At 42.8% G+C, this 18,194-nt stretch overlaps 4 protein-coding genes and 1 long non-coding RNA gene across 5 annotated transcripts; 3 read left to right on the top strand and 2 right to left on the bottom strand.

Moving 5' to 3' along the window:
- The first annotated feature begins 97 nt into the window (after window positions 1–97).
- Window positions 98–3,990, top strand: LOC109637032 (UDP-glucuronosyltransferase 3A1). Its single transcript, XM_020099134.2, has 10 exons — window positions 98–774; window positions 1,005–1,106; window positions 1,228–1,348; window positions 1,455–1,618; window positions 1,822–1,986; window positions 2,342–2,550; window positions 2,655–2,800; window positions 2,987–3,072; window positions 3,249–3,468; window positions 3,564–3,990. Exons 1-10 carry the CDS (start codon window positions 693–695, stop codon window positions 3,829–3,831), a joined length of 1,563 nt encoding a protein of 520 aa, XP_019954693.1. The 5' UTR covers window positions 98–692; the 3' UTR covers window positions 3,832–3,990.
- Window positions 3,991–7,234: 3,244 nt separating this feature from the next.
- pdxp (pyridoxal (pyridoxine, vitamin B6) phosphatase) lies at window positions 7,235–10,409 on the top strand. The gene is made up of 2 exons (XM_020099210.2): window positions 7,235–8,046; window positions 9,275–10,409. Exons 1-2 carry the CDS (start codon window positions 7,455–7,457, stop codon window positions 9,619–9,621), a joined length of 939 nt encoding a protein of 312 aa, XP_019954769.1. The 5' UTR covers window positions 7,235–7,454; the 3' UTR covers window positions 9,622–10,409.
- A 100-nt stretch (window positions 10,410–10,509) lies between these two features.
- On the bottom strand, window positions 10,510–13,614 carry kgd4 (alpha-ketoglutarate dehydrogenase subunit 4). The gene is made up of 5 exons (XM_020099211.2): window positions 13,349–13,614; window positions 13,025–13,172; window positions 11,928–11,991; window positions 11,285–11,493; window positions 10,510–11,081 (listed from the first exon to the last, which is right to left on the bottom strand). Exons 2-5 carry the CDS (start codon window positions 13,076–13,078, stop codon window positions 11,064–11,066), a joined length of 345 nt encoding a protein of 114 aa, XP_019954770.1. The 5' UTR covers window positions 13,079–13,172; window positions 13,349–13,614; the 3' UTR covers window positions 10,510–11,063.
- A 1,063-nt stretch (window positions 13,615–14,677) lies between these two features.
- LOC109637079 (betaine--homocysteine S-methyltransferase 1) lies at window positions 14,678–18,020 on the bottom strand. Its single transcript, XM_020099209.2, has 8 exons — window positions 17,862–18,020; window positions 17,029–17,161; window positions 16,790–16,902; window positions 16,453–16,644; window positions 16,213–16,360; window positions 15,694–15,876; window positions 15,281–15,509; window positions 14,678–15,179 (listed from the first exon to the last, which is right to left on the bottom strand). Exons 1-8 carry the CDS (start codon window positions 17,877–17,879, stop codon window positions 15,002–15,004), a joined length of 1,194 nt encoding a protein of 397 aa, XP_019954768.1. The 5' UTR covers window positions 17,880–18,020; the 3' UTR covers window positions 14,678–15,001.
- Window positions 15,811–16,328, top strand: LOC138407466 (uncharacterized). The gene is made up of 2 exons (XR_011240869.1): window positions 15,811–15,934; window positions 16,149–16,328. It is a non-coding gene; the product is annotated as an uncharacterized lncRNA (long non-coding RNA).
- Window positions 18,021–18,194: the final 174 nt, after the last annotated feature.

Genomic DNA, 18,194 nt, shown 5'->3' with positions numbered 1-18,194 from the left:
TCACACCAAATAGCATCATCAAAAAGTGCTTTTCTATACGTGTTGATTGAGGGGTTGCATTCGATACGCCGCTTTAAGAGAATATCATTCTTATCAACATTTCCATTTGTTTCATTTTATGCAACAACGACTGAGGGGAACCTCCCACATCCCCGTCCCTCCACATTGTCTCTCTTTCCCTCCCTTTCACTGTCACTGCAGGTCCAGGGCTCTTCTCAGTGTCTTAGAGACAGAGCCACTCTGACACCACAGATGTGTCATATAGACGGGGCTGCACTTGCAGACTTGCATCCAAAGCCTCTTGAATAATAAGGACCTTTTTCCATCTGTTACGAGAAAAAAACCGAGGCAGGTACATGAGATAAGAATTTGGCGTTTCCTCCGTATCCAATTGAAACTGCAGAACATTAAAAACTTTTCTGACAGCCTCAAACAAACATAAGAAAAGAAGACGATTGGGAATTAATGAGAATGTGATTTTTTTCTGTTTTTTTTCGTCATTTTTCTCCAACTCTGTCTCAGGACCCGTCCACTCTGATCTCTCACTGGATCTGACTCTGATCTGAGGGTGAAAAGCGGAAACTTTCTCACAAGGAATAGTTGCTCACGCAGGACGGTTTTCATTACAGTTTAAATTGGAACAGGAAGACTATTTTTGGCCAGAGGTCACACTGTGCTGCTCTAATAACAACATGGGGATTGTATTTTGGACGTTTTCTCTCCTGGCTCTTCCAATGTTACAGTCTGCCAAGATCCTGACTATCTGTCTAATTGGTGAGTAGTGGAGCATTGACTATTAAAAGTGACCTTTACTCATTGTAATAGAGATAATACATTTTTAATATTTGTTCAGAAATGTGAGAAGAATAAGCATCTCATTGTCCGGGGAGTTGGTGAAAGAAATTTGCATGTTAAGAAAGCTTGTGTTTTTATAGTATCTTATAGTAAACAGAAAGCTATATATAAAGTTAGTGATAGTACCTAGCATCTTCTCTCTTCTACAGGAGGAAGCCACTACTTGTTATTAGATGAAATTTCTCATAACTTACACCAGCATGGCCACGAGGTCCGCATGCTCCTGCAACTGGGCAACCCTATTATTACAGGTACACTGCACATACAATACGCAACACAAACATGCAGGGAAAAACTTATTTGCAGAATTTTCTCTCTCATTCTATCTCTGATTTAGTCGCTCTTATTTTCATGTAAACGACTTCCCTCTAGGTTTCTCCTATAAAGGCCGTGCAGACAGTTACCAGATGAGCACATGGTCCTTGGGAGACAAGTACATTAAAGAATACAATGGCTGGTTCCTGGAGCAGCAAACACAGTTTCTACTGGGAAGGTATTACACAGAAGACAGGAGATTTGGTTACAGTGATAAGTCCCTGTTCCTCTCTGTCTTTATCTCTCACTCTAAATTGTTTTCTCTTCGTCTTTCTTTCTCCCAGGGATAACTTTCATAACTTTTTAAACTTCATGGGGCACCTGTCGTATCAGTGTGACAAGCTGTTAGGGGACAAAGAGATCATATCGTTCCTCCAGAAGCAACACTTCGACATTATCATTCTTGATGCTTTTAACCCCTGTTCCTTCATCCTGGCTCACAGACTTGGTACGACTGCTGATCATTTCACTGGTTTATGTCAAAAAGACTATTTCTAGATTAGAAGATTACTACAGTCATATATTGTTTGTTTATAGCAACTTGCTACAGAGTTTAGATGTATTTGATTGTGCTTATTCAAATCTAAATGAAAATAAATTTATCAACAGCAGTTCAAAAGTTCCCTCCATTTTACTTTTGATTTATTCCAGGTGTCAACTACATAGCTTTCTATCCCGGGACTCTGAACGGTCCTCTGTCCATCGCTCTCCCCAGCCCTGTTTCCTACATCCCGGTCTTCAGCTCCCGTCTGTCTGATCACATGAACCTCTGGGGTCGTGCAAAGAACCTCTTTTATTCTTTCCTGGCTCCTGTAGGTAAGAACAGTTTCAAAAAAGGAGATCACATAGTGTCAAGGGTATTATCACTTCTTCTTTGTGCACTGCAGTGCATGTGGCTCTCCAGAATTGTAAATTTTTTAAATAGCAAATTTGGGGTATCATGAAGAGTTATAATATCTCAGTTCAATTTGATCTGCTTCCTCCATGCATTTTTTATTGATATTACCTTGAAACGAACGTACATTTTGCATCTCTAATAACCAACTTCCTTCGGTGTAACATTTTTACTTAAGGGCAGGGGTTTAGAGGTTTAACAAATTAATTTGTTATATTTAATCATGAATGATTGATATTTGTCATTTTTTATTGTGTCTTGTGTCGTATATCAAAGGCCAGGAACTTATATGGTCGAAATTTAGGGAAGTAGCTGATCGCCACCTTGAGTCAGGCTCACTCCCTGGTGGTCTGGAGGAGTTGCACCAAGGAGCTGAACTCTGGGCCTTCAACACCGACTTCTCCTTGGAGTTCCCTCAGCCTCTCCTGCCGTACACTGTGCTGGTCGGTGGTTTGCTGAATAAACCTGCGAAGCCTTCTGAACAGGTCTGTTTTCTTGATACAGATATCCACATAGGTTAATGACACAACCTTCTTTCTCTCGTCCTTACTTGCTCAATACTCAGCAAATTTTCCATTTGATCCCTTAGGATCTTGAGAGGTGGATCTCCAGTTTTGGAGAAGCAGGTTTCATCGTCGTGACTCTGGGATCAATGGTCTCTTCGGTCTCTGTGGACCCACTACTTGTGGAGCTGGTGGCTGGCTTCTCCATGATCCCTCAGGGGGTACTCTGGAGGTAAAGCTTAACGCAGGCACAAAAAATAAACCTTTTAAATTTCTGTGTCACATAGAGGGGAAAAAGACACACACAATATATTTTTACACTCATGAAAATATTAAATTAACCCCCAAAACAAAACAGTTTTTCAGTAATGTTAGGATGTTTACGACAATTCATTAACCTGCAATGGTCCGTTTGCAGATATGACCCCAAGCGATGGCCAACTGACTTGGACAGACCTCCCAATGTCAAACTAGTGGACTGGCTGCCTCTAAATGACCTGCTGGGTAGGAACAATTTGTCCCTTCTTTTCACCCTAACCCCTTTGTTACAAACGTAGCAGTTAGTCACAGTTTATGGTAGACTGTGAAAAGACTTGTTCATTGTGCTCTATCTGAGAGAAGACCAAAACAATGAATTTCAGGATGCATTTGTGTCAAACATTATTTTCTGTTTACCCCAGGCCACAAAAAGGCACGTCTCTTTATCACGCACGGTGGACAAAACAGTTTGCTCCAGGCGGTGTACCATGCTGTTCCTGTGCTGGGAATTCCTCTGTTTGGAGACCAGTTTGATAATGTGGTAAGAGCGGAAACAAAGGGACTTGGCCTGAGCATCAGCCCCACACACATCACCAGAGAACTGCTTAGCTCTGCAGTGCAAACCATCATACAGGACACCAGGTGTGCGGATGGATGAGGGAACTTTATTTGTGATACCATGTGCCATGCATGTGTCTATACTCTTTTCTTTATTCACCCCAATCACTTCTCTACAGGTTCAAGTCTACAGCTTTGGCCCTAAGCAGGATCCACAAATCCCATCCCGTCCCTCCGGCCCTTCGACTCATCCAGTGGGTGGATCACATCCTGCACAGTGGAGGCGGTGCTCATCTACAGCCGACCTCACTATCGCAGCCGTGGTACCAGCGATACCTGTTGGATGTGATGCTTCTTCTCTCCCTGGCGCTCACTGGACCTGTAGTTCTCTGCTGGACTTTCTGTAGGAACATGATAAGCAGTGGTAAATACAAAAAAATACAATAGCAGCAGCAAGTGTTCCCTCACAGAGACTTCAGATTCACACCTCAGTAAAGTCACTTGTTTGTCATGGACTCATTGCAAACTGTTCTGTGCTGTACACTAGGAATTTTTTTAAATTCTTCCTAAAATGGTGCAAATGTCCAATAAATAAGCCGTACCTGTTTCAACTGATTCCTTCAATTTACCTTTAAACACGTTCAATAAAAAAAGTCATAGATGTCATGTTCATGCAGGAGACTTTTGCTTTATGAGGGTCCAGAAAAAAATATACCTTGAGATCAAAAATATGAATTAAACTAGAAGGGTGGTGAGCACTGTTGCCTTGCAGCAAGAAGGTCCCTGGTTCAAATCCTAGTTTGGCTGTGGTCTTTCTGTTTGCATATCCTCCCTGTGTTTTGCGCGGGAATTCCCTGGGAACCCTGGCTTCCTCTCTCAGTCCAAAGACATGCAGATTGCTAAGGTTATTTGGAGTCTCTAAATTCACCATTGGGAGTGAATTTTAAAAGAAAGTGAAAAAAAATTCCTGGATCTGATCCGGATTCGCTCCAAAATCTAATGGGTTGTTCTTTTGGTGCCTCCCTCTTCCACAAAATCTCATGGAATTGTTGATGACGAACAAACTGCAATGAAAACATAAGCTCCTTTGCATAGGCTAGAAAATAGTTTTTCTATAATGGTCCCTTTAATGTTTTTAATTGAAAGCAAAAATTACAGCAACAACAAAAAAGCGCTTTCAATATTAGAGTAGAACATTCATTTGAAAAACCCTTTGATGCTTTTTACTCTTACTCAACGTTTTTTGAATCTCCAGCCCCACTTCAGACCCCTAATGCCAAGTCTCCTGCCCTCTCCCCTCCTAGCGCCATCATGTCTACCAGACATCTAAATTGTACTGCAGCGCCGCATTGTCCTCCACCTCTGTGCTGTTTTGATCTGGCTGCAGGGGTTGTTGACAGTATGCACGCATCCGCACACTCACACAAGCACACACACACTCACACTCACTCACACGCACACACACACATACACACACACACTCACTCAAACACACACACACTCACCAGCTAAGCAATGCTTTTGTTTTGTTGCGTGTGTTTCCAGATGGAAGCAGACCATGTTATAATAGATGAATGAGTGCTGAGAATGGGTTTGTGAGCTTTTCTTGTCTGTTTGGAAACAATATGGAAACACTACAGCTGATTTCACATCTGCTCTACCTGCTAAGTTTGTGTAAACATGTGTGTTTGTGTATGTTTGAGGCCGCATCATGGTCTACTGGCTCCTCGGTTATTAACCAGCAGCACCACCACCTGCAAGTCTCAACTCTGACCCCAACACCCTCCTCTGCTGGTTTCCGCTGAGTCTCCTTCCCCTTTCTAAACAAGACATAAAAGCGCCATGTTCACGGTCAGCGCTCAAGCCACTGGTGAGAGCAGACCAGGCCATTGAGGACCCCCCTCTCTGTTCTGTCCTCTCTCCCACTCCTCACATCTGTGTTGAAGGTTAGCAGGGAGGAAAATATAGATTATCAAGGAAATAATGACCAATTAGGCCTTCTTGTTCTCTGTCCATTCAGCTGTCCTTTCCATCATTCCTTTCTCCGCATTTCATTTGTCTATTTGTCTGGCAGTTGCCAGTGTGTCTTCTTCTGTCTCGCACGCAATGCAAAACAGACAGGGCGAAGCAGCCAAAGCATGACGGGGGGAAAAGAATGAAAAAGTAAAAAGAGGAGGAAACTTAAATGAAGCAGAAGATAAATACACCAAACAAATCAGAACAAAGGAAATTCATAAAAGACACAAGAAATAGAGAAAACAAACAAACAAGAAACAGAAGATAAAAGCAATAATGATCAGAACAAGATAAAACAGAAAACACATGTGTCCAAATAATAATAAACTGTGACTGCTGGCAATTTCAACACCACACATTTATTTTATAATTTTGAATAAAATGTTTGAATCTAGTTTAAATTGTTTAATTTATCTACAGACAATACAAATTTAAAACAATTTCAATACAGTGATAAGAAAATTGTAAAATAATTATAATTTCACCATCATTTCATGCACAAATTGTAGATTAAGGAGGAGAAAAGTTATGTTCTGATTCTAATTTCTTATTTTATTATTTTTTTTTTAGGTGTGGCAAAAATAATGTTGAATATCTATGTAGGTGGAATCAAAATAAAAAAAAAACATGGTTTTGTTAGTGTTAAATGTATTTAGTAGAATGTTCCTGTCTTGATTTGCTGGGTCTTAGATATAATGATTGGTAGAATGAAAGTGGGATCTATAGTTTACTTTGGATCTAAGAGCAAAGCTTTGTGTCTGAATAAATTCAGAAATGAATGAAGGTCATAAGATTGAGTTCAAACAGGAAATGAGAACTCTGATAGATTGTAAGAGAAACCCTTGTGATTGTCTCTTTACTCACTAACAGTCCTGATGAGGAGACAAAACTGTAGAAAGGGTCTGACTGCATGAAGATATTCCTTGTGATGGAGTTGCTGGGATTTTTAACCACTCTGAAGCTCTGAAGCTCAAATATGTTGCTCATGGGTTATAGCTCCATCTGGTGACTCGAGAAAAGAATGCTGAGCTTCGAGTGCACGTCATCTGTAAATATTAATTATTTATTTTCACAAATCTGTTTGTAACTGCTGTTAAAGTTACAACTTTTAAGATCAATGTATTAGTCTTAACATTTTGTGCAACTTTACTCTTCTGCCCCACTCTGTAGTTTGCAGATTTTACATGTGAAGCCATACGCTTATATTCAATGTATTATATTGTAAGATTATAAAATACAGAAACTCTTCTCTACGACACATTTTAAATATGTTGATTCAAATGAAATCATTCATGCTGCATACACATTTTCAGGCAGAGGTTTGAGGATTTTGATTAAATTGAGATGATTGGGAAGTTTAATGATTCTGATTGAATCAACCCAAACGTTATAATGTGGTTGAATATGACTCTGTTTTACAAAGTAAAGTGAGTTAGTGTTCATCATTCTAGAACCTGTGCCACAAACAGAACAAAGACGTGTGATTCTTTATACAGAACAAGTACTTGTATTACTCTAAGTATATTCAATTGATAATATTTAACTTTTTGCATTTTTAACTTTTTTATGTTTGCACCTCCACTCATTTTACGTAACGATCTTAATTACTACTTTTTTTCAGAGGATACTTGTTTGTACTTTGAGTGCAGCAGCTGTGATGGTGTGTCTTTTATTGATTTAAGGTGAACTTCCATCACTGTTCACGTTTTATTTATTTATTACATTATGATCGAAGGTCATACTGTGACGTGTCCATCAGCTGCCGTTGGGGGGCGCACTTTGATTTTTTTAAAAGGACGTTGCTCAACATCTGATTGGTCTAAGTGCTGCGCTGCGATTGGCCGGTGCTGACGGCGTGGGCGTGTCCAGACGTCAATGTTTATGTAGTCCTGTGTGCGTGAGTTTGACCGCAGCGACGATCTGATGTGATTGTTCTCCCGCATTCATCTGTTTACTTTGGATTTCACGCGCTTCTCCACCACATTATGACCCAGTTCTCCACGTGGCGGAGCACTAGCAGGTGAAAGACGGAGGAGACGGAGGGAAACGCCGGGATGGCGATGGGGTTCAAAGGCTGCCAGAAGATCCGAGGTCCGCAGATCCGGAGCCTGATGGAGGCGAAGGATTTCTTCCTGTTCGACTGCGACGGCGTCATCTGGCACGGGGAGCAGGCGGTGACCGGCGCGGCCCAGGTGGTGAGCTCGCTGATCCGCCGCGGGAAGAACGTCGTGTTCGTCACCAACAACTCCACCAGGCCGCGGGAGAATTACGTGCACAAGTTCTTCCGACTGGGCTTCACCGACGTGATGCTGGAGCAGATCTTCAGCTCGTCCTACTGCTCCGCGCTCTACCTGCGGGACGTGGTGAAGATCCGCGGACAGGTGTTCGTCATCGGCTGCGACGGGCTGCGCAGGGAGCTGCAGGAGGCGGGCATCCCCTGCGTGGAGGAGGACGACGACCCGGACGCCACCATCTACGACTGCGCCCTGGCCCCCGACGTCAAGGCGGTGCTGGTGGGACACGACGATAAACTGACTTTTCTCAAACTGGCCAAAGCCTCGTGTTTCCTGCGGGACCCGGAGTGTCTGTTCCTGGCCACCGACAACGACCCCTGGCACCCCCTGTCAGGAGGAAGGATACTGCCAGGTATTATATGTTTTATTCACTTTATTGATGTCCCAGTGATACTGTATGAGATGTTTTACTGCAAGGGCCTACAGGGTACAAGCCCAGGAAGCAGAGGGGTCAGAGGGCCCTTAACCAGAGCCTCACACTGATAACATCTCTATACAGGTGTATGTATTATTAAGCTACAGTAAGTCTTTATGATTTCATTGGGTGACAGCTCGAGCCAGACTTATAGAGATTAATTGAATTGAAATATTTATTTATCAGCCAGAATATATTATTTTCTAAGGTGTAGTTATCAACCCCTTATGACAAAAAAGTAATTAAAGCTTGATGTTTCACTATTTAACCCCAGAATTTATTATAATTATAAATAAAAAGACTACAAATACAACTAAACTTACAGAACTTGGATAAAGAAAAACATTCTGACACTGGCACATGACTGCAAACATTAATGCTGACACTGATGTGTCTGTGAAAGGCTCATATCGACCGGTTTCATTGATAAATCGTTTGGCACCACAAAATGTTTTCAACCAACAATGTAACTTCACAGTTGAGGTTGACCTGCAAACCAGACACAGTATTAACTGTGATGCACTGGTGATGTACCTCGTTACCTGTTACCCACCAGTGCACACAGCAAACAGGTATATTCAAGTAAACTATCATAGACACAATTATTTTGCAGGGCTTCGACATTTCTATCGTGATAACGACTTGTGTCGTTGCTCCTCTTCATCCTGTTTCTCCTCATTTCCTGATGCCTTCCCACAAATATGTCTCCTAAAATAGAAGTAATTTAGAAACTGCTTGAACAGCCTTAGATTTGTATTGGTGTGTGTACACATTACAGAAACAATCAACCGATACAAAGTGAACGTTTGCCTTTCAGGGTTCCAGGAAGTGTGAGGCCTCTTGGGAAAGTTTCAGGAACCAGCAGGTTGAGTTCCATGTTGCACTTTGCTCCCTGCAAATTAGCAGCACGGCATTCAGACACCTGAGAAATAGAAACTGGCAGAAATGTATTGGCTTTCTCTTGCACCTAATTACAACCATTAGTCAATGATGCAGAATGAATCTCCCTCCATCGCTCTTTTGAATTGTTTGTGAAACGTGTGGTTTGCTGTGGACTTCTAGTACAGTGGTGACTAAAGCACAGGAGAGTGGACAGTTGGACGAGAGGATGTCGCAGAAGATTCACTTTAATCTAACCTTGATCTTGTCTTAACCCCCCCCCCAGGTTCTGGGTCCCTCATTGCAGCACTGGAGGTGGCCTCTGGCCGCAAAGCCACTGTGATCGGCAAACCCAGCCGCTTCATGTTCGAGTGCATCTCCAGTCAGTTCAGGGGGGTGGACCCTGCACAGTGCCTGATGGTCGGCGACCGTTTGGAGACGGACATGCTGTTCGGGTTTAACTGCGGCCTCGACACCATGCTCACTCTCACCGGCGTGTCTCAGATCGAGGAGGCTGAGGAGTACAGGAATAGCGAGCTGACCGCCAACCACAGCTTGGTGCCCGACTACGTGGTTGATACCATTGCTGATTTCTTACCCGCTTTTGAGGAACTGGACGAACAGAGCAATTGATGAGTCCTTCTGCCTCCGGTGCGCAGCACGGATCGCATCTACTACATTTCAATGCAATGTTTAGTCTGGCGAATGCAAAATTAAAAATGTAAACGTTGCAATCCAAAATGATCCCAAACCATAAATGTTCCAGGGGAGAACGTGCGTAGGCCAGAATATTCTCCTGAAAAGAATCCCAGTGATCCAGTGCATACTTCAGTGCTTCTTATCGTGTCGTGCCCATTTGTGACTTGACGGTTCCTTGTTGCTGTGTTTACGTTCATATATGAATATACTGCACTTGTTCATAGGTCGTGTTTGATATTGGAGTTTTGAACATCCAGAGGTATTTTTGTAAAGCCATGAATTGTTCTCTGATGGCATTCATGTGTTTTAGGAGCTGGTTCTTTTATTATCTTGCCAGAAAAAGGGCAGATGTGTATTCATGAACACAGATAAGTTTAACTTGTGTGTATTTGCCTGGCTGTGACTTCTCCTCCATTCATTCATGATTAGAGGAGAAACTTAAAAACTCTGGAGCTTTTCTCAGCTCCGGTTTAGACTGAGATTAAAATCTGCAAGTCGAGAAATAGTGAAGTGTATTTTTCACTTTTGGCCTTTTCTGTCATGTCTGAGCTAATTGTGCCAACGTTCATCTGAATACTTAACAGACAACTGAACTGATAGTTAGAAAGCCGGTAGCACACTGATGGTGGCTGATCATACTGCACTGTTGTGTAACCTCAATGTCGTTGATGTTTACCATATAGAGCATGCCAGCAACGGTAACAATAAATACTGAAAACTGATGTTGAATATATGTTGTTAATATGTTGTTGCAGACAGTGACGTCCCCTGATTTAAATCATCTTCGTTTACATATCTACATCAAGCATGGGAACACCACAATCAAAATACAGTAATCCTTTAATTATTTCAATCCAGTCGTTCACATGAACTCAACACTATTTTTAACTCAGTACTTCTCCAGTATCTCTTCAGCATGAAAAGCAAAGAAACCCACTGGTGATATTACTCCATGTACCTCGAGGTTGGATTATGGGTATTGTAGTGCAAGTGAAGCTCAAAGAAGTTATACGACATCAGGAAAATGTAACTCTGAGCGTTTATACTGTTCAAACTGAGGTTTAACTACAATGAATGTGAAAAACAGTGTTTGAAATAGTTGAGATGCTCGTTGAGAAAATAAGAAAACCATGTTATGGTTTAATTGTGAAATACATGCGAGATGTCCCTTAATATGAACTTTCTAATGAAAAACAATTAAGATTTAGCATCTAAATAATAATAAGCATATGTACATTTTAACAGGATTTATATAATATTTTATTCTACATGTCTCATGCGGCATTAGGTTCTTTGTGCTGAGGAACAGAATTCAAGACACATACTGATTTCCAACAGATAAGGACTTTGGCTGCAGTGATTTGAGTCGGGTCGTGTCACTCAGGTCCGCCGCGCTGTGAAGAAAGAAAATCTGTTTATCAGCAAGAAACATGACGCAAGCTCCTCTTACGTGACACATGTACAAAGATCATGTTCCAACTGCTCTCTATCCTTTTCACAACCTCGACCCACCTAACTTGGTTTTAAAAAGGGGCCACGTTGTTCAGTGTGAATCATCAGTGCAGTCTAATGTATGTGGTCAGTTCCCCCCCCTCACCTCGATGTAGTCCATTTCATCTGCGGTCAGCGGTCTCCTCCGGTACCTTGCAGGGAGAAGCTGAATCGATGCCAGTGTGTCTGGCGTGCCGGGGATCGGGGTCAAAGATACATGAGGTCTTGATAGTGAAGGCGGTGCTGCGGCAGAAGGTGGGCTGCCAGCGCTGTGTTGTGGGAAGTTAACAGCTGATGCCTTTAATGCCTCTTGGGCTAAAAGGAAAAGGGAGAAAACAATGTATGGAAATCAAATCAGAGACAACCTGGAAGATGATAAATCATCAGTTCTGTGTAAAAAAACATTGTAAACAAATGTGTTAAAAACCTTAAAAAATCTATAATGAACTTTTGCTGCATAAATCTTAAACTCCAGTGGTACATCAGGCTTGAGAGAGCCAAGAGAAGATACCAGATTCATCAAAAACACCCCTTAAACAACCAACGGCAGTAAATACAATCTCCATTCACTCCGGTGAAAACTCTGCAGCAGAAGAGAGCACATTCATTGTAGTTAAACCTCAGGAATCGACCCCGGCTCTGACCGGCAGCGATGGAAACGAGACCACAGGTGAACGTGCTAATCTGGCACGACAGCGAGGTGAGAAAGCTCCTCTGTTTTCAGTGCCTGACTGAAGGTACACACTTACCATTGGGTCTTGGGACTCCTTGTCTGTTGGGGAACTTGATCAGTGGAGCACGAGGCCGGACAGCCTGGATAACAACACAAACATCACAGTTACAAGTATGTTAACAGTAGGTTCATGAAAATATGACGCTGACTGTTTTGTACCGATTTATAAAATGTTTTGCTGTTTATCAAGCGTTTGTCATTTTCTGCTCATAAAGAAGAATTTAAATCCACAAACTTCACTCGGGAGTAAAAATCTTTACACTTAAAATAAATAATAAGGATAAAATAGAAGAAAATATTATCATTTTTTATTTATCCAAACACCATTTTAGACCATATCACCCAGCACTAAGATTCAATGGTTTATTGATTAACAGAAATCAAACAATTGAGCTTTTTGTTTGAGAGTTAGTTATCAAGCAGAAATTCTACATATATACAATATTATTATTATTTAGCACTTTGCTTTAAACGATGTTATAAAGTGCTTAACAACAACAACAGGTATAATAAGTCCGTTGGCTAAATGCAGATTGAGACACATGACAACAGAAATACAATTAAAAAAAGAAAAGAAAAAGTCAAACATTTCAACTTTCCAGTTCAGTTCATTCACAGCTGAGTTTTGTAATAGTGAACTGAGCACACTGGAGTTTTAGACAGCACCAGATACCAAACTAATCTATTTAGAAACTGAGTGAAAATGATGAAACACAAAGATCAAGTTATATTAATCATCAATGGCAGCCCCATCAACAGAACACCAATGTTTCCAGATGTTTCCACTCTGTGAACATTCTGACATCAGTTTCATCTCTGGGACTAAATCATCTGAACAAACACTGAAGCTCAAACTGTGAAAAACGTCTCGTAACTTTCACGTTTCTTCAGAAACTCGGAGACTGAACGTGACAACAGCCGAGACTCCGAGTGTCTGAACAAGGACATCAACAAGGGTACGAGGGTTGATTCCTGCCCGCGGCCTCAGAGACAACACGGTCAAACCCCTCACGACGTTTAAAAACACGTGTCGACTCCACGGTGTTCGTCTGAGCGCGACACGAGCGGGTGAATCAGCCGTGGAAGAACTCAAACCCTCGGCGGGGACGTTACCTGGATCACTCGAGCGGCCGGGGCAGCCATTTTGGAGCTGACTTTGCTTCCCATGACCTCACGGGTTCACTTCCGGGATGAAGCGCTTGCGTGGGAGTTGCGAGGACAAGCCGAGGGGTGGCGCTGTGGTTCCGCTGCCCTGTAGAGCCTATACCATTAACGCACAGAACGACAGTGGTGCTGAGGATAATGATGACACGGGTCTGCTGCAGGATGTCAGGTAACAGACACCGATCAGACCCAGAACACACAAACACACCAGCGCGAATAAACAATAAACTACTCAGCGTTTAAATCCTGAAGCTTCCATTAGCTTAGCCTCACCTCCAGCTGGTGACAGCGGCTGCTGGTCCCGAGAAAAGGTCAAATCTCAGGGCATCCTGCAGCCGAATCCCTCCCGGAAACAGACCAATACAAGACCTCGACCCGCTCCAATTCAAATCCGGACAAGTGTCCTCTGTCCTTCACCGTGAAACGAGGAGAAAGACGAGGTGGTGTGAGTGTTTGCTGGAAATATCAGGTCACAGCGGCAGGTGAGGACACAGCTCATGTCTTTAATGTCCCTCCGCCTCTCACAATAAAAACCGGATCAAGTGGATGACGCTCGACCAATCACAATCGAGAAAAGCAGCAGAGACGTTCTATTAGAGAAGATGTGTCACTAGCAGAAAACACGTCAGTCAATCAGTTTATTAGGTACACCTAGCTATACAAAGCTGAAACTATGATTTCACAATGTTCAGTCTCGTTGACATTGTTTGGTAGAGGTGCTGATCAAAGTGTAGAGGAATGCTGGAGGATGTAGTTGATGTTTCTGATTTTGAATTATATTGCATTAGACAGAGATGTTTCTGTTATTGAGCCTATCCTGAGTAATATAATGAAAACACTGTTTACTGTAACACAACAGCCAAACAGCCTCCACAGTGATCATGCATTTCAATCGACATCTCTGTAAAACAGCCTCAACAGAAACTGAACTTCTCAACCATCAGATAAAAGGGATTTATTGCAGTACGATGTTTTTGACTGCATTCGTTTTTAATTCACTGACAATATTGTTTATAATGAAGCTAAAATACGAATCTGTCCTGTTGCTTTGGAAAGGTAATGAACAGATTCATATCTTGAGAGACTCTTTGGTATCACTCGGTGTTTTGGCCTCATCATACACACATTTTATTACACAAACACACATCACCCTGTACTTTAGAGCTGACACCTCAAACATTATGATTGTCATGGTGTTAGAAGATGAAGTCAGTCCCAACTAGTTACCACAGCTGCTAGCTGCTGGAACATCTTTTATACAAGGCTCTTTGTAAATGCTGTCACGTATAGAGGCCATGATTCTGTAACACTGCCATCTACTGGATTGCACATTCATTGCACGAGTCTCTAAAGCCAGCTAATTTCCAGAACTCTGACATCATATTGTCAGGCTGCTGAGAGCTTTTATTGCTGTATTGTATAGTTTATATGTAAAGTGTACCTTGAAAAATGTTTGCCTGCTACTTGATGAGTTCATTCATCTGTTTCCTCTTCTTTTTCCACTAATTCTCATTGCATTGAAGCTTTGTGTGCATGGTGAGATAGAGAGTACCCCCACCCTGCCCTCACCCGCCCATCAACATCATGAAACATCATAACTGGTAAGTAACCAATTCCCATTTTATTAGATCTTATTTTATTACACAAACTGGTCCGTCGTCATGGAAAACAAAAAGGTCCCAATCTTAACACAGGCTGACTCCTAACTTGAGATACCTCTGTGGCGTCACATTAACCACAGTTAATCAACAGAGGTAGAGAAGTCGTCTCAAGTGAGGATTCTGACCCTGACATGTTTGTTGGCTGAAGCACCGTTTACAGAGAGTGAACACACGCCGTGCAGCATCAGTTTGCTCCACAGCGCGGCTGTTTGACTCAAGTTTAATGGAACCATCAGCTCTGCTGCCAGGTCTGAAGGAGAGTGACTCATTGGCTCTTTGACCTGTCGAACAGCTGTTTGAGTTGGTCCTGAGATGTGGCCTCTTTCTGCTGCATGAGATCAGTGTGGCCCTTGGTAACACCCCAACCATCAGGGTGAGACATGGAGGGACACAGGGGACGGCCGGAGGCTGGCTTCAGGTTCTCCCAGTAGTCACGGCGGGCTCTAAAAGAGAAATACACATACAAGAATACCAAAAAACTGATATTTCACATTTGATTGAGATTAGCTGCATATTTATGTTACTCGGTGACATGTTGACTGACCTGGCTCTGACCCAGGGCTTGGTGTGCATCTCCAGACCAGCACCCCAGTTGCCGTGTTTCTCTGATGCAGCTGGGAGGAAGCCTCTCTCGGGGGCCAGCTCCTCTGCCACAGCCCTGATGTGGTAAGGCTCGAATCCACAGCAGCCACCGATGAAGAAAATGCCAGCCTTGTAGGCCTCTCTGGCGTATGTGTGCATGTCCCAGCGGCTCAGAATTCTGGGCTCCAGACCTGACAGAAGATTTAATGTTATACACACATACACCTGCAGGTTGGTTGGACATTGAATGGATGACTTTGCTGTCATGCATCACACCAGCAGACGGCACATATACCTGCATCCAGTGAAAGTGTCATTTTATACATGATTACATTAACTGAATGTTCAAATCTAAATGCAACACATTATTAGTACCAAAGGGAAACTCTGGCAGATCGATGAATCCCTGACAGCTGCAGTCGGGGGTGTGGTATGCGAGGGGCTGCACCATGTAATGAGCCTTCAGTCCGGCCTTCTCCACTCCCTCCTTCATCATCTTGACAGCCTTCACGCAGGTCATGGGGTCAAAGTGACAGTTGACTCCAACGATCTGGGCACCTACAGAGGAACATGCATTGGTGTGAGCTGATCTGTCGTTTGCAGTTGTGGTTTCAAGGTTTGTGTTGAATCCATAGAAGTTTTTCAAATTTTGTTAATTATTGTTAACGGTGCAGCTGGTAATGAAAGAAAACAACCACCAGTTAAAAATATTGCCCTGCTTAGTCACACTACAGAGAGGTCATGTGACGACGAGATGAGTTAATATGAACAAACATCATGCTTCTGTTAATACTCAGTAATCAAAAACTGAAACTCTGATTATTTTTTAGATGGTCTATTAAGAATAAAAAAGGATAGTTGATATCTCAGGGATGTACTGAACACTGAACCCACCGGCTTTGACCAGCCTGACGGCACACTCTCCAGGTGAGACTCCGTGCATGTCTCCCTCTGGTCCGATGCACATGGAAGCAGCCACGGGCTTCCCTGTCTCCTTCAGCACCTCCACAGCCCACACAGCCTCTTCAACGTGCTCAAAGTACTGCAGGATACAGACACCAGCATAACAAATGAGACAAAACTGGCTCAAGTATTGCAAATGCTGCAAAATATTTTTTTTTAAAACAACTCTACCTCAGCAATCAGGAAGTCAACGTCCTTCTTGATGAACACATCCAGCTGTTTCTTCAAGATGGCCTTCACCTCTGTCTCACTCTTGCAGCTCAGGTAGGATGGAGTCTGACACACTCCTCCAGCAACCAGAGCGTCACCCTCGTTGGCGACCTCACGGGCCAAATCGCAGGCGGCCTCGTTGATCTGAGCGCCCTGCAGGAAGAAAACAAAGGTCGGAATCATACAGACAACCGTGACACACGTGAAATAATATTAACACCATAAAAGCATTCCTGGTTGGAGTCATTTTATCATGATGATCTGTTCCTTCTAATGAAAGTGATGTGGTTTAACTTACAGTGAAGGTGAGCTTGTTGCCCCTGTTCTCCAGTTTGTCGTCACTGGCGTAGAAGGTGAAGGTCTGCATAACGTTGGCCCCGGCCCTGAGGAACTCCCTGTGCAGCTGTCTCACTGAGAATCATCAAACAAATAATTGCATCATAACACAATCTGACTATGACACAGAATTAATGGAGAATTTTTATTTGCAGGGAATAGTGAGGAAGCCAATATAAGTTGAAAAAAGAGAATTCTCACCTGCTTCAGGGTGCTCTGCAGCGGCTTCAGGTGTCCAGGGACCGGCCTTCACGTATCCCCTCTTCTCCAGGGCAAAGACGAAACCACCATCGCCGATCACAACTTCTCCGGCGTCAAGACGCTCCAAGATTCCCTGTGAAGATGGATCAACGTAAGCTTGGACTGATGTAGACCGTATATGGCTATTCACATTTGTGCATTATTCCACAAATGTTTTTAGTCACCAAAAACACTGAATCTATTTAAGCTCCACCTGCTGTTCACCAGATCCTCCGTTACCACACTGACTTGAGCACCACCGCAGTTTATGAGAAATCCTAACATAAAAATGCACTTAACAAATCTTAGAAATTCTACAATAATAAAAAACTATTATCATCTGTTATTCATTAAGGTTAATTTTAAGGTTTAAATTAAAATTTTAATCTTTTAATAAAAACCTCAATGTCTCTTTTAGTAAGAAATAATAATATAAATCATCTATATCACACTGAGCTGGAAGGCAACACTGGTCAGTTTGACTCATTCTAATGTGTAGAGTGTAGTGAGAGGTCCGGTCACTGATCTTATTTCTCCAGTAACAGCTGAAAGTTTCAGTTGGTTGCAGAAATGTGATCCCACGTGTCAGGTGTGCAGAAGGTTCATTCGGAAAACTGTCTAGAATACACGAGCGCAAATATACAGCGTGTCCCTCAGCAGCTCGACTCAAGAGTCTTTACAAGTCACATCACAGATGCTGTAGTATTTCTCCTGGGATTCCAGAAAACAACTGTTTATAATTCCCTGCATGGATACTCTGCATGATGGTACTCAGGACAAAACTCAACACATACCTTCTTTGCTGGTGCCATATTCCTACAGCTGAGTGGACCCCTGACTGCTCAGACTTTGAGAGGCTGAAGTGACATTAGAGTGGAGCACAGGGCCACTATAAATCTGTTTGGAGGTGGGGAGGGGTCTGAGTGAGAGCTGCTCTGATTGGCAAGGGGACAAGTTACACAACTGAGGTGTTTTTACTCCTTCCCCCCCCCTCCCCTCTTTAGCTCAATGAGAGTATTGTGGATGTCCACTACTAGTTTGGTCCGGATTAAATATGGCTGTGGGTGTGTTTTTAGTGTGTCGGGGGTTTCTGCTTTATTGACACAGCTACTTTTAACAAACCAGTA

The sequence above is a fragment of the Paralichthys olivaceus genome, chromosome 4, assembly GCF_024713975.1.
Source record: "Paralichthys olivaceus isolate ysfri-2021 chromosome 4, ASM2471397v2, whole genome shotgun sequence".
NCBI classification, from domain to species: Eukaryota; Metazoa; Chordata; class Actinopteri; order Pleuronectiformes; family Paralichthyidae; genus Paralichthys; species Paralichthys olivaceus.
The sequence above is the reverse complement of the archived record's forward strand: the minus strand, read 5'-3'. Positions and strand labels throughout refer to the sequence as shown.

Excerpts from the sequence above, each read along its gene's own strand:
- LOC109637032 (XM_020099134.2), top strand. The coding sequence starts at position 693 with ATGGGGATTGTATTTTGGACGTTTTCTCTCCTGGCTCTTCCAATGTTA. Across the intron at positions 775-1,004 it reads CCTGACTATCTGTCTAATTG|GAGGAAGCCACTACTTGTTA; the intron begins GTGAGTAGTGGA and ends TCTCTTCTACAG. Across the intron at positions 2,551-2,654 it reads CTGCGAAGCCTTCTGAACAG|GATCTTGAGAGGTGGATCTC; the intron begins GTCTGTTTTCTT and ends TTGATCCCTTAG.
- pdxp (XM_020099210.2), top strand. The coding sequence starts at position 7,455 with ATGGCGATGGGGTTCAAAGGCTGCCAGAAGATCCGAGGTCCGCAGATC. Across the intron at positions 8,047-9,274 it reads AGGAGGAAGGATACTGCCAG|GTTCTGGGTCCCTCATTGCA; the intron begins GTATTATATGTT and ends CCCCCCCCCCAG.
- kgd4 (XM_020099211.2), bottom strand. The coding sequence starts at position 13,078 with ATGGGAAGCAAAGTCAGCTCCAAAATGGCTGCCCCGGCCGCTCGAGTG. Across the intron at positions 11,992-13,024 it reads CGGCCGCTCGAGTGATCCAG|GCTGTCCGGCCTCGTGCTCC; the intron begins GTAACGTCCCCG and ends GTTGTTATCCAG. Across the intron at positions 11,494-11,927 it reads AGGAGTCCCAAGACCCAATG|CCCAAGAGGCATTAAAGGCA; the intron begins GTAAGTGTGTAC and ends TTTTCCTTTTAG.
- LOC109637079 (XM_020099209.2), bottom strand. Across the intron at positions 16,903-17,028 it reads TGCAGAGCACCCTGAAGCAG|TGAGACAGCTGCACAGGGAG; the intron begins GTGAGAATTCTC and ends GATGATTCTCAG. Across the intron at positions 16,645-16,789 it reads GCAACAAGCTCACCTTCACT|GGCGCTCAGATCAACGAGGC; the intron begins GTAAGTTAAACC and ends TTCTTCCTGCAG.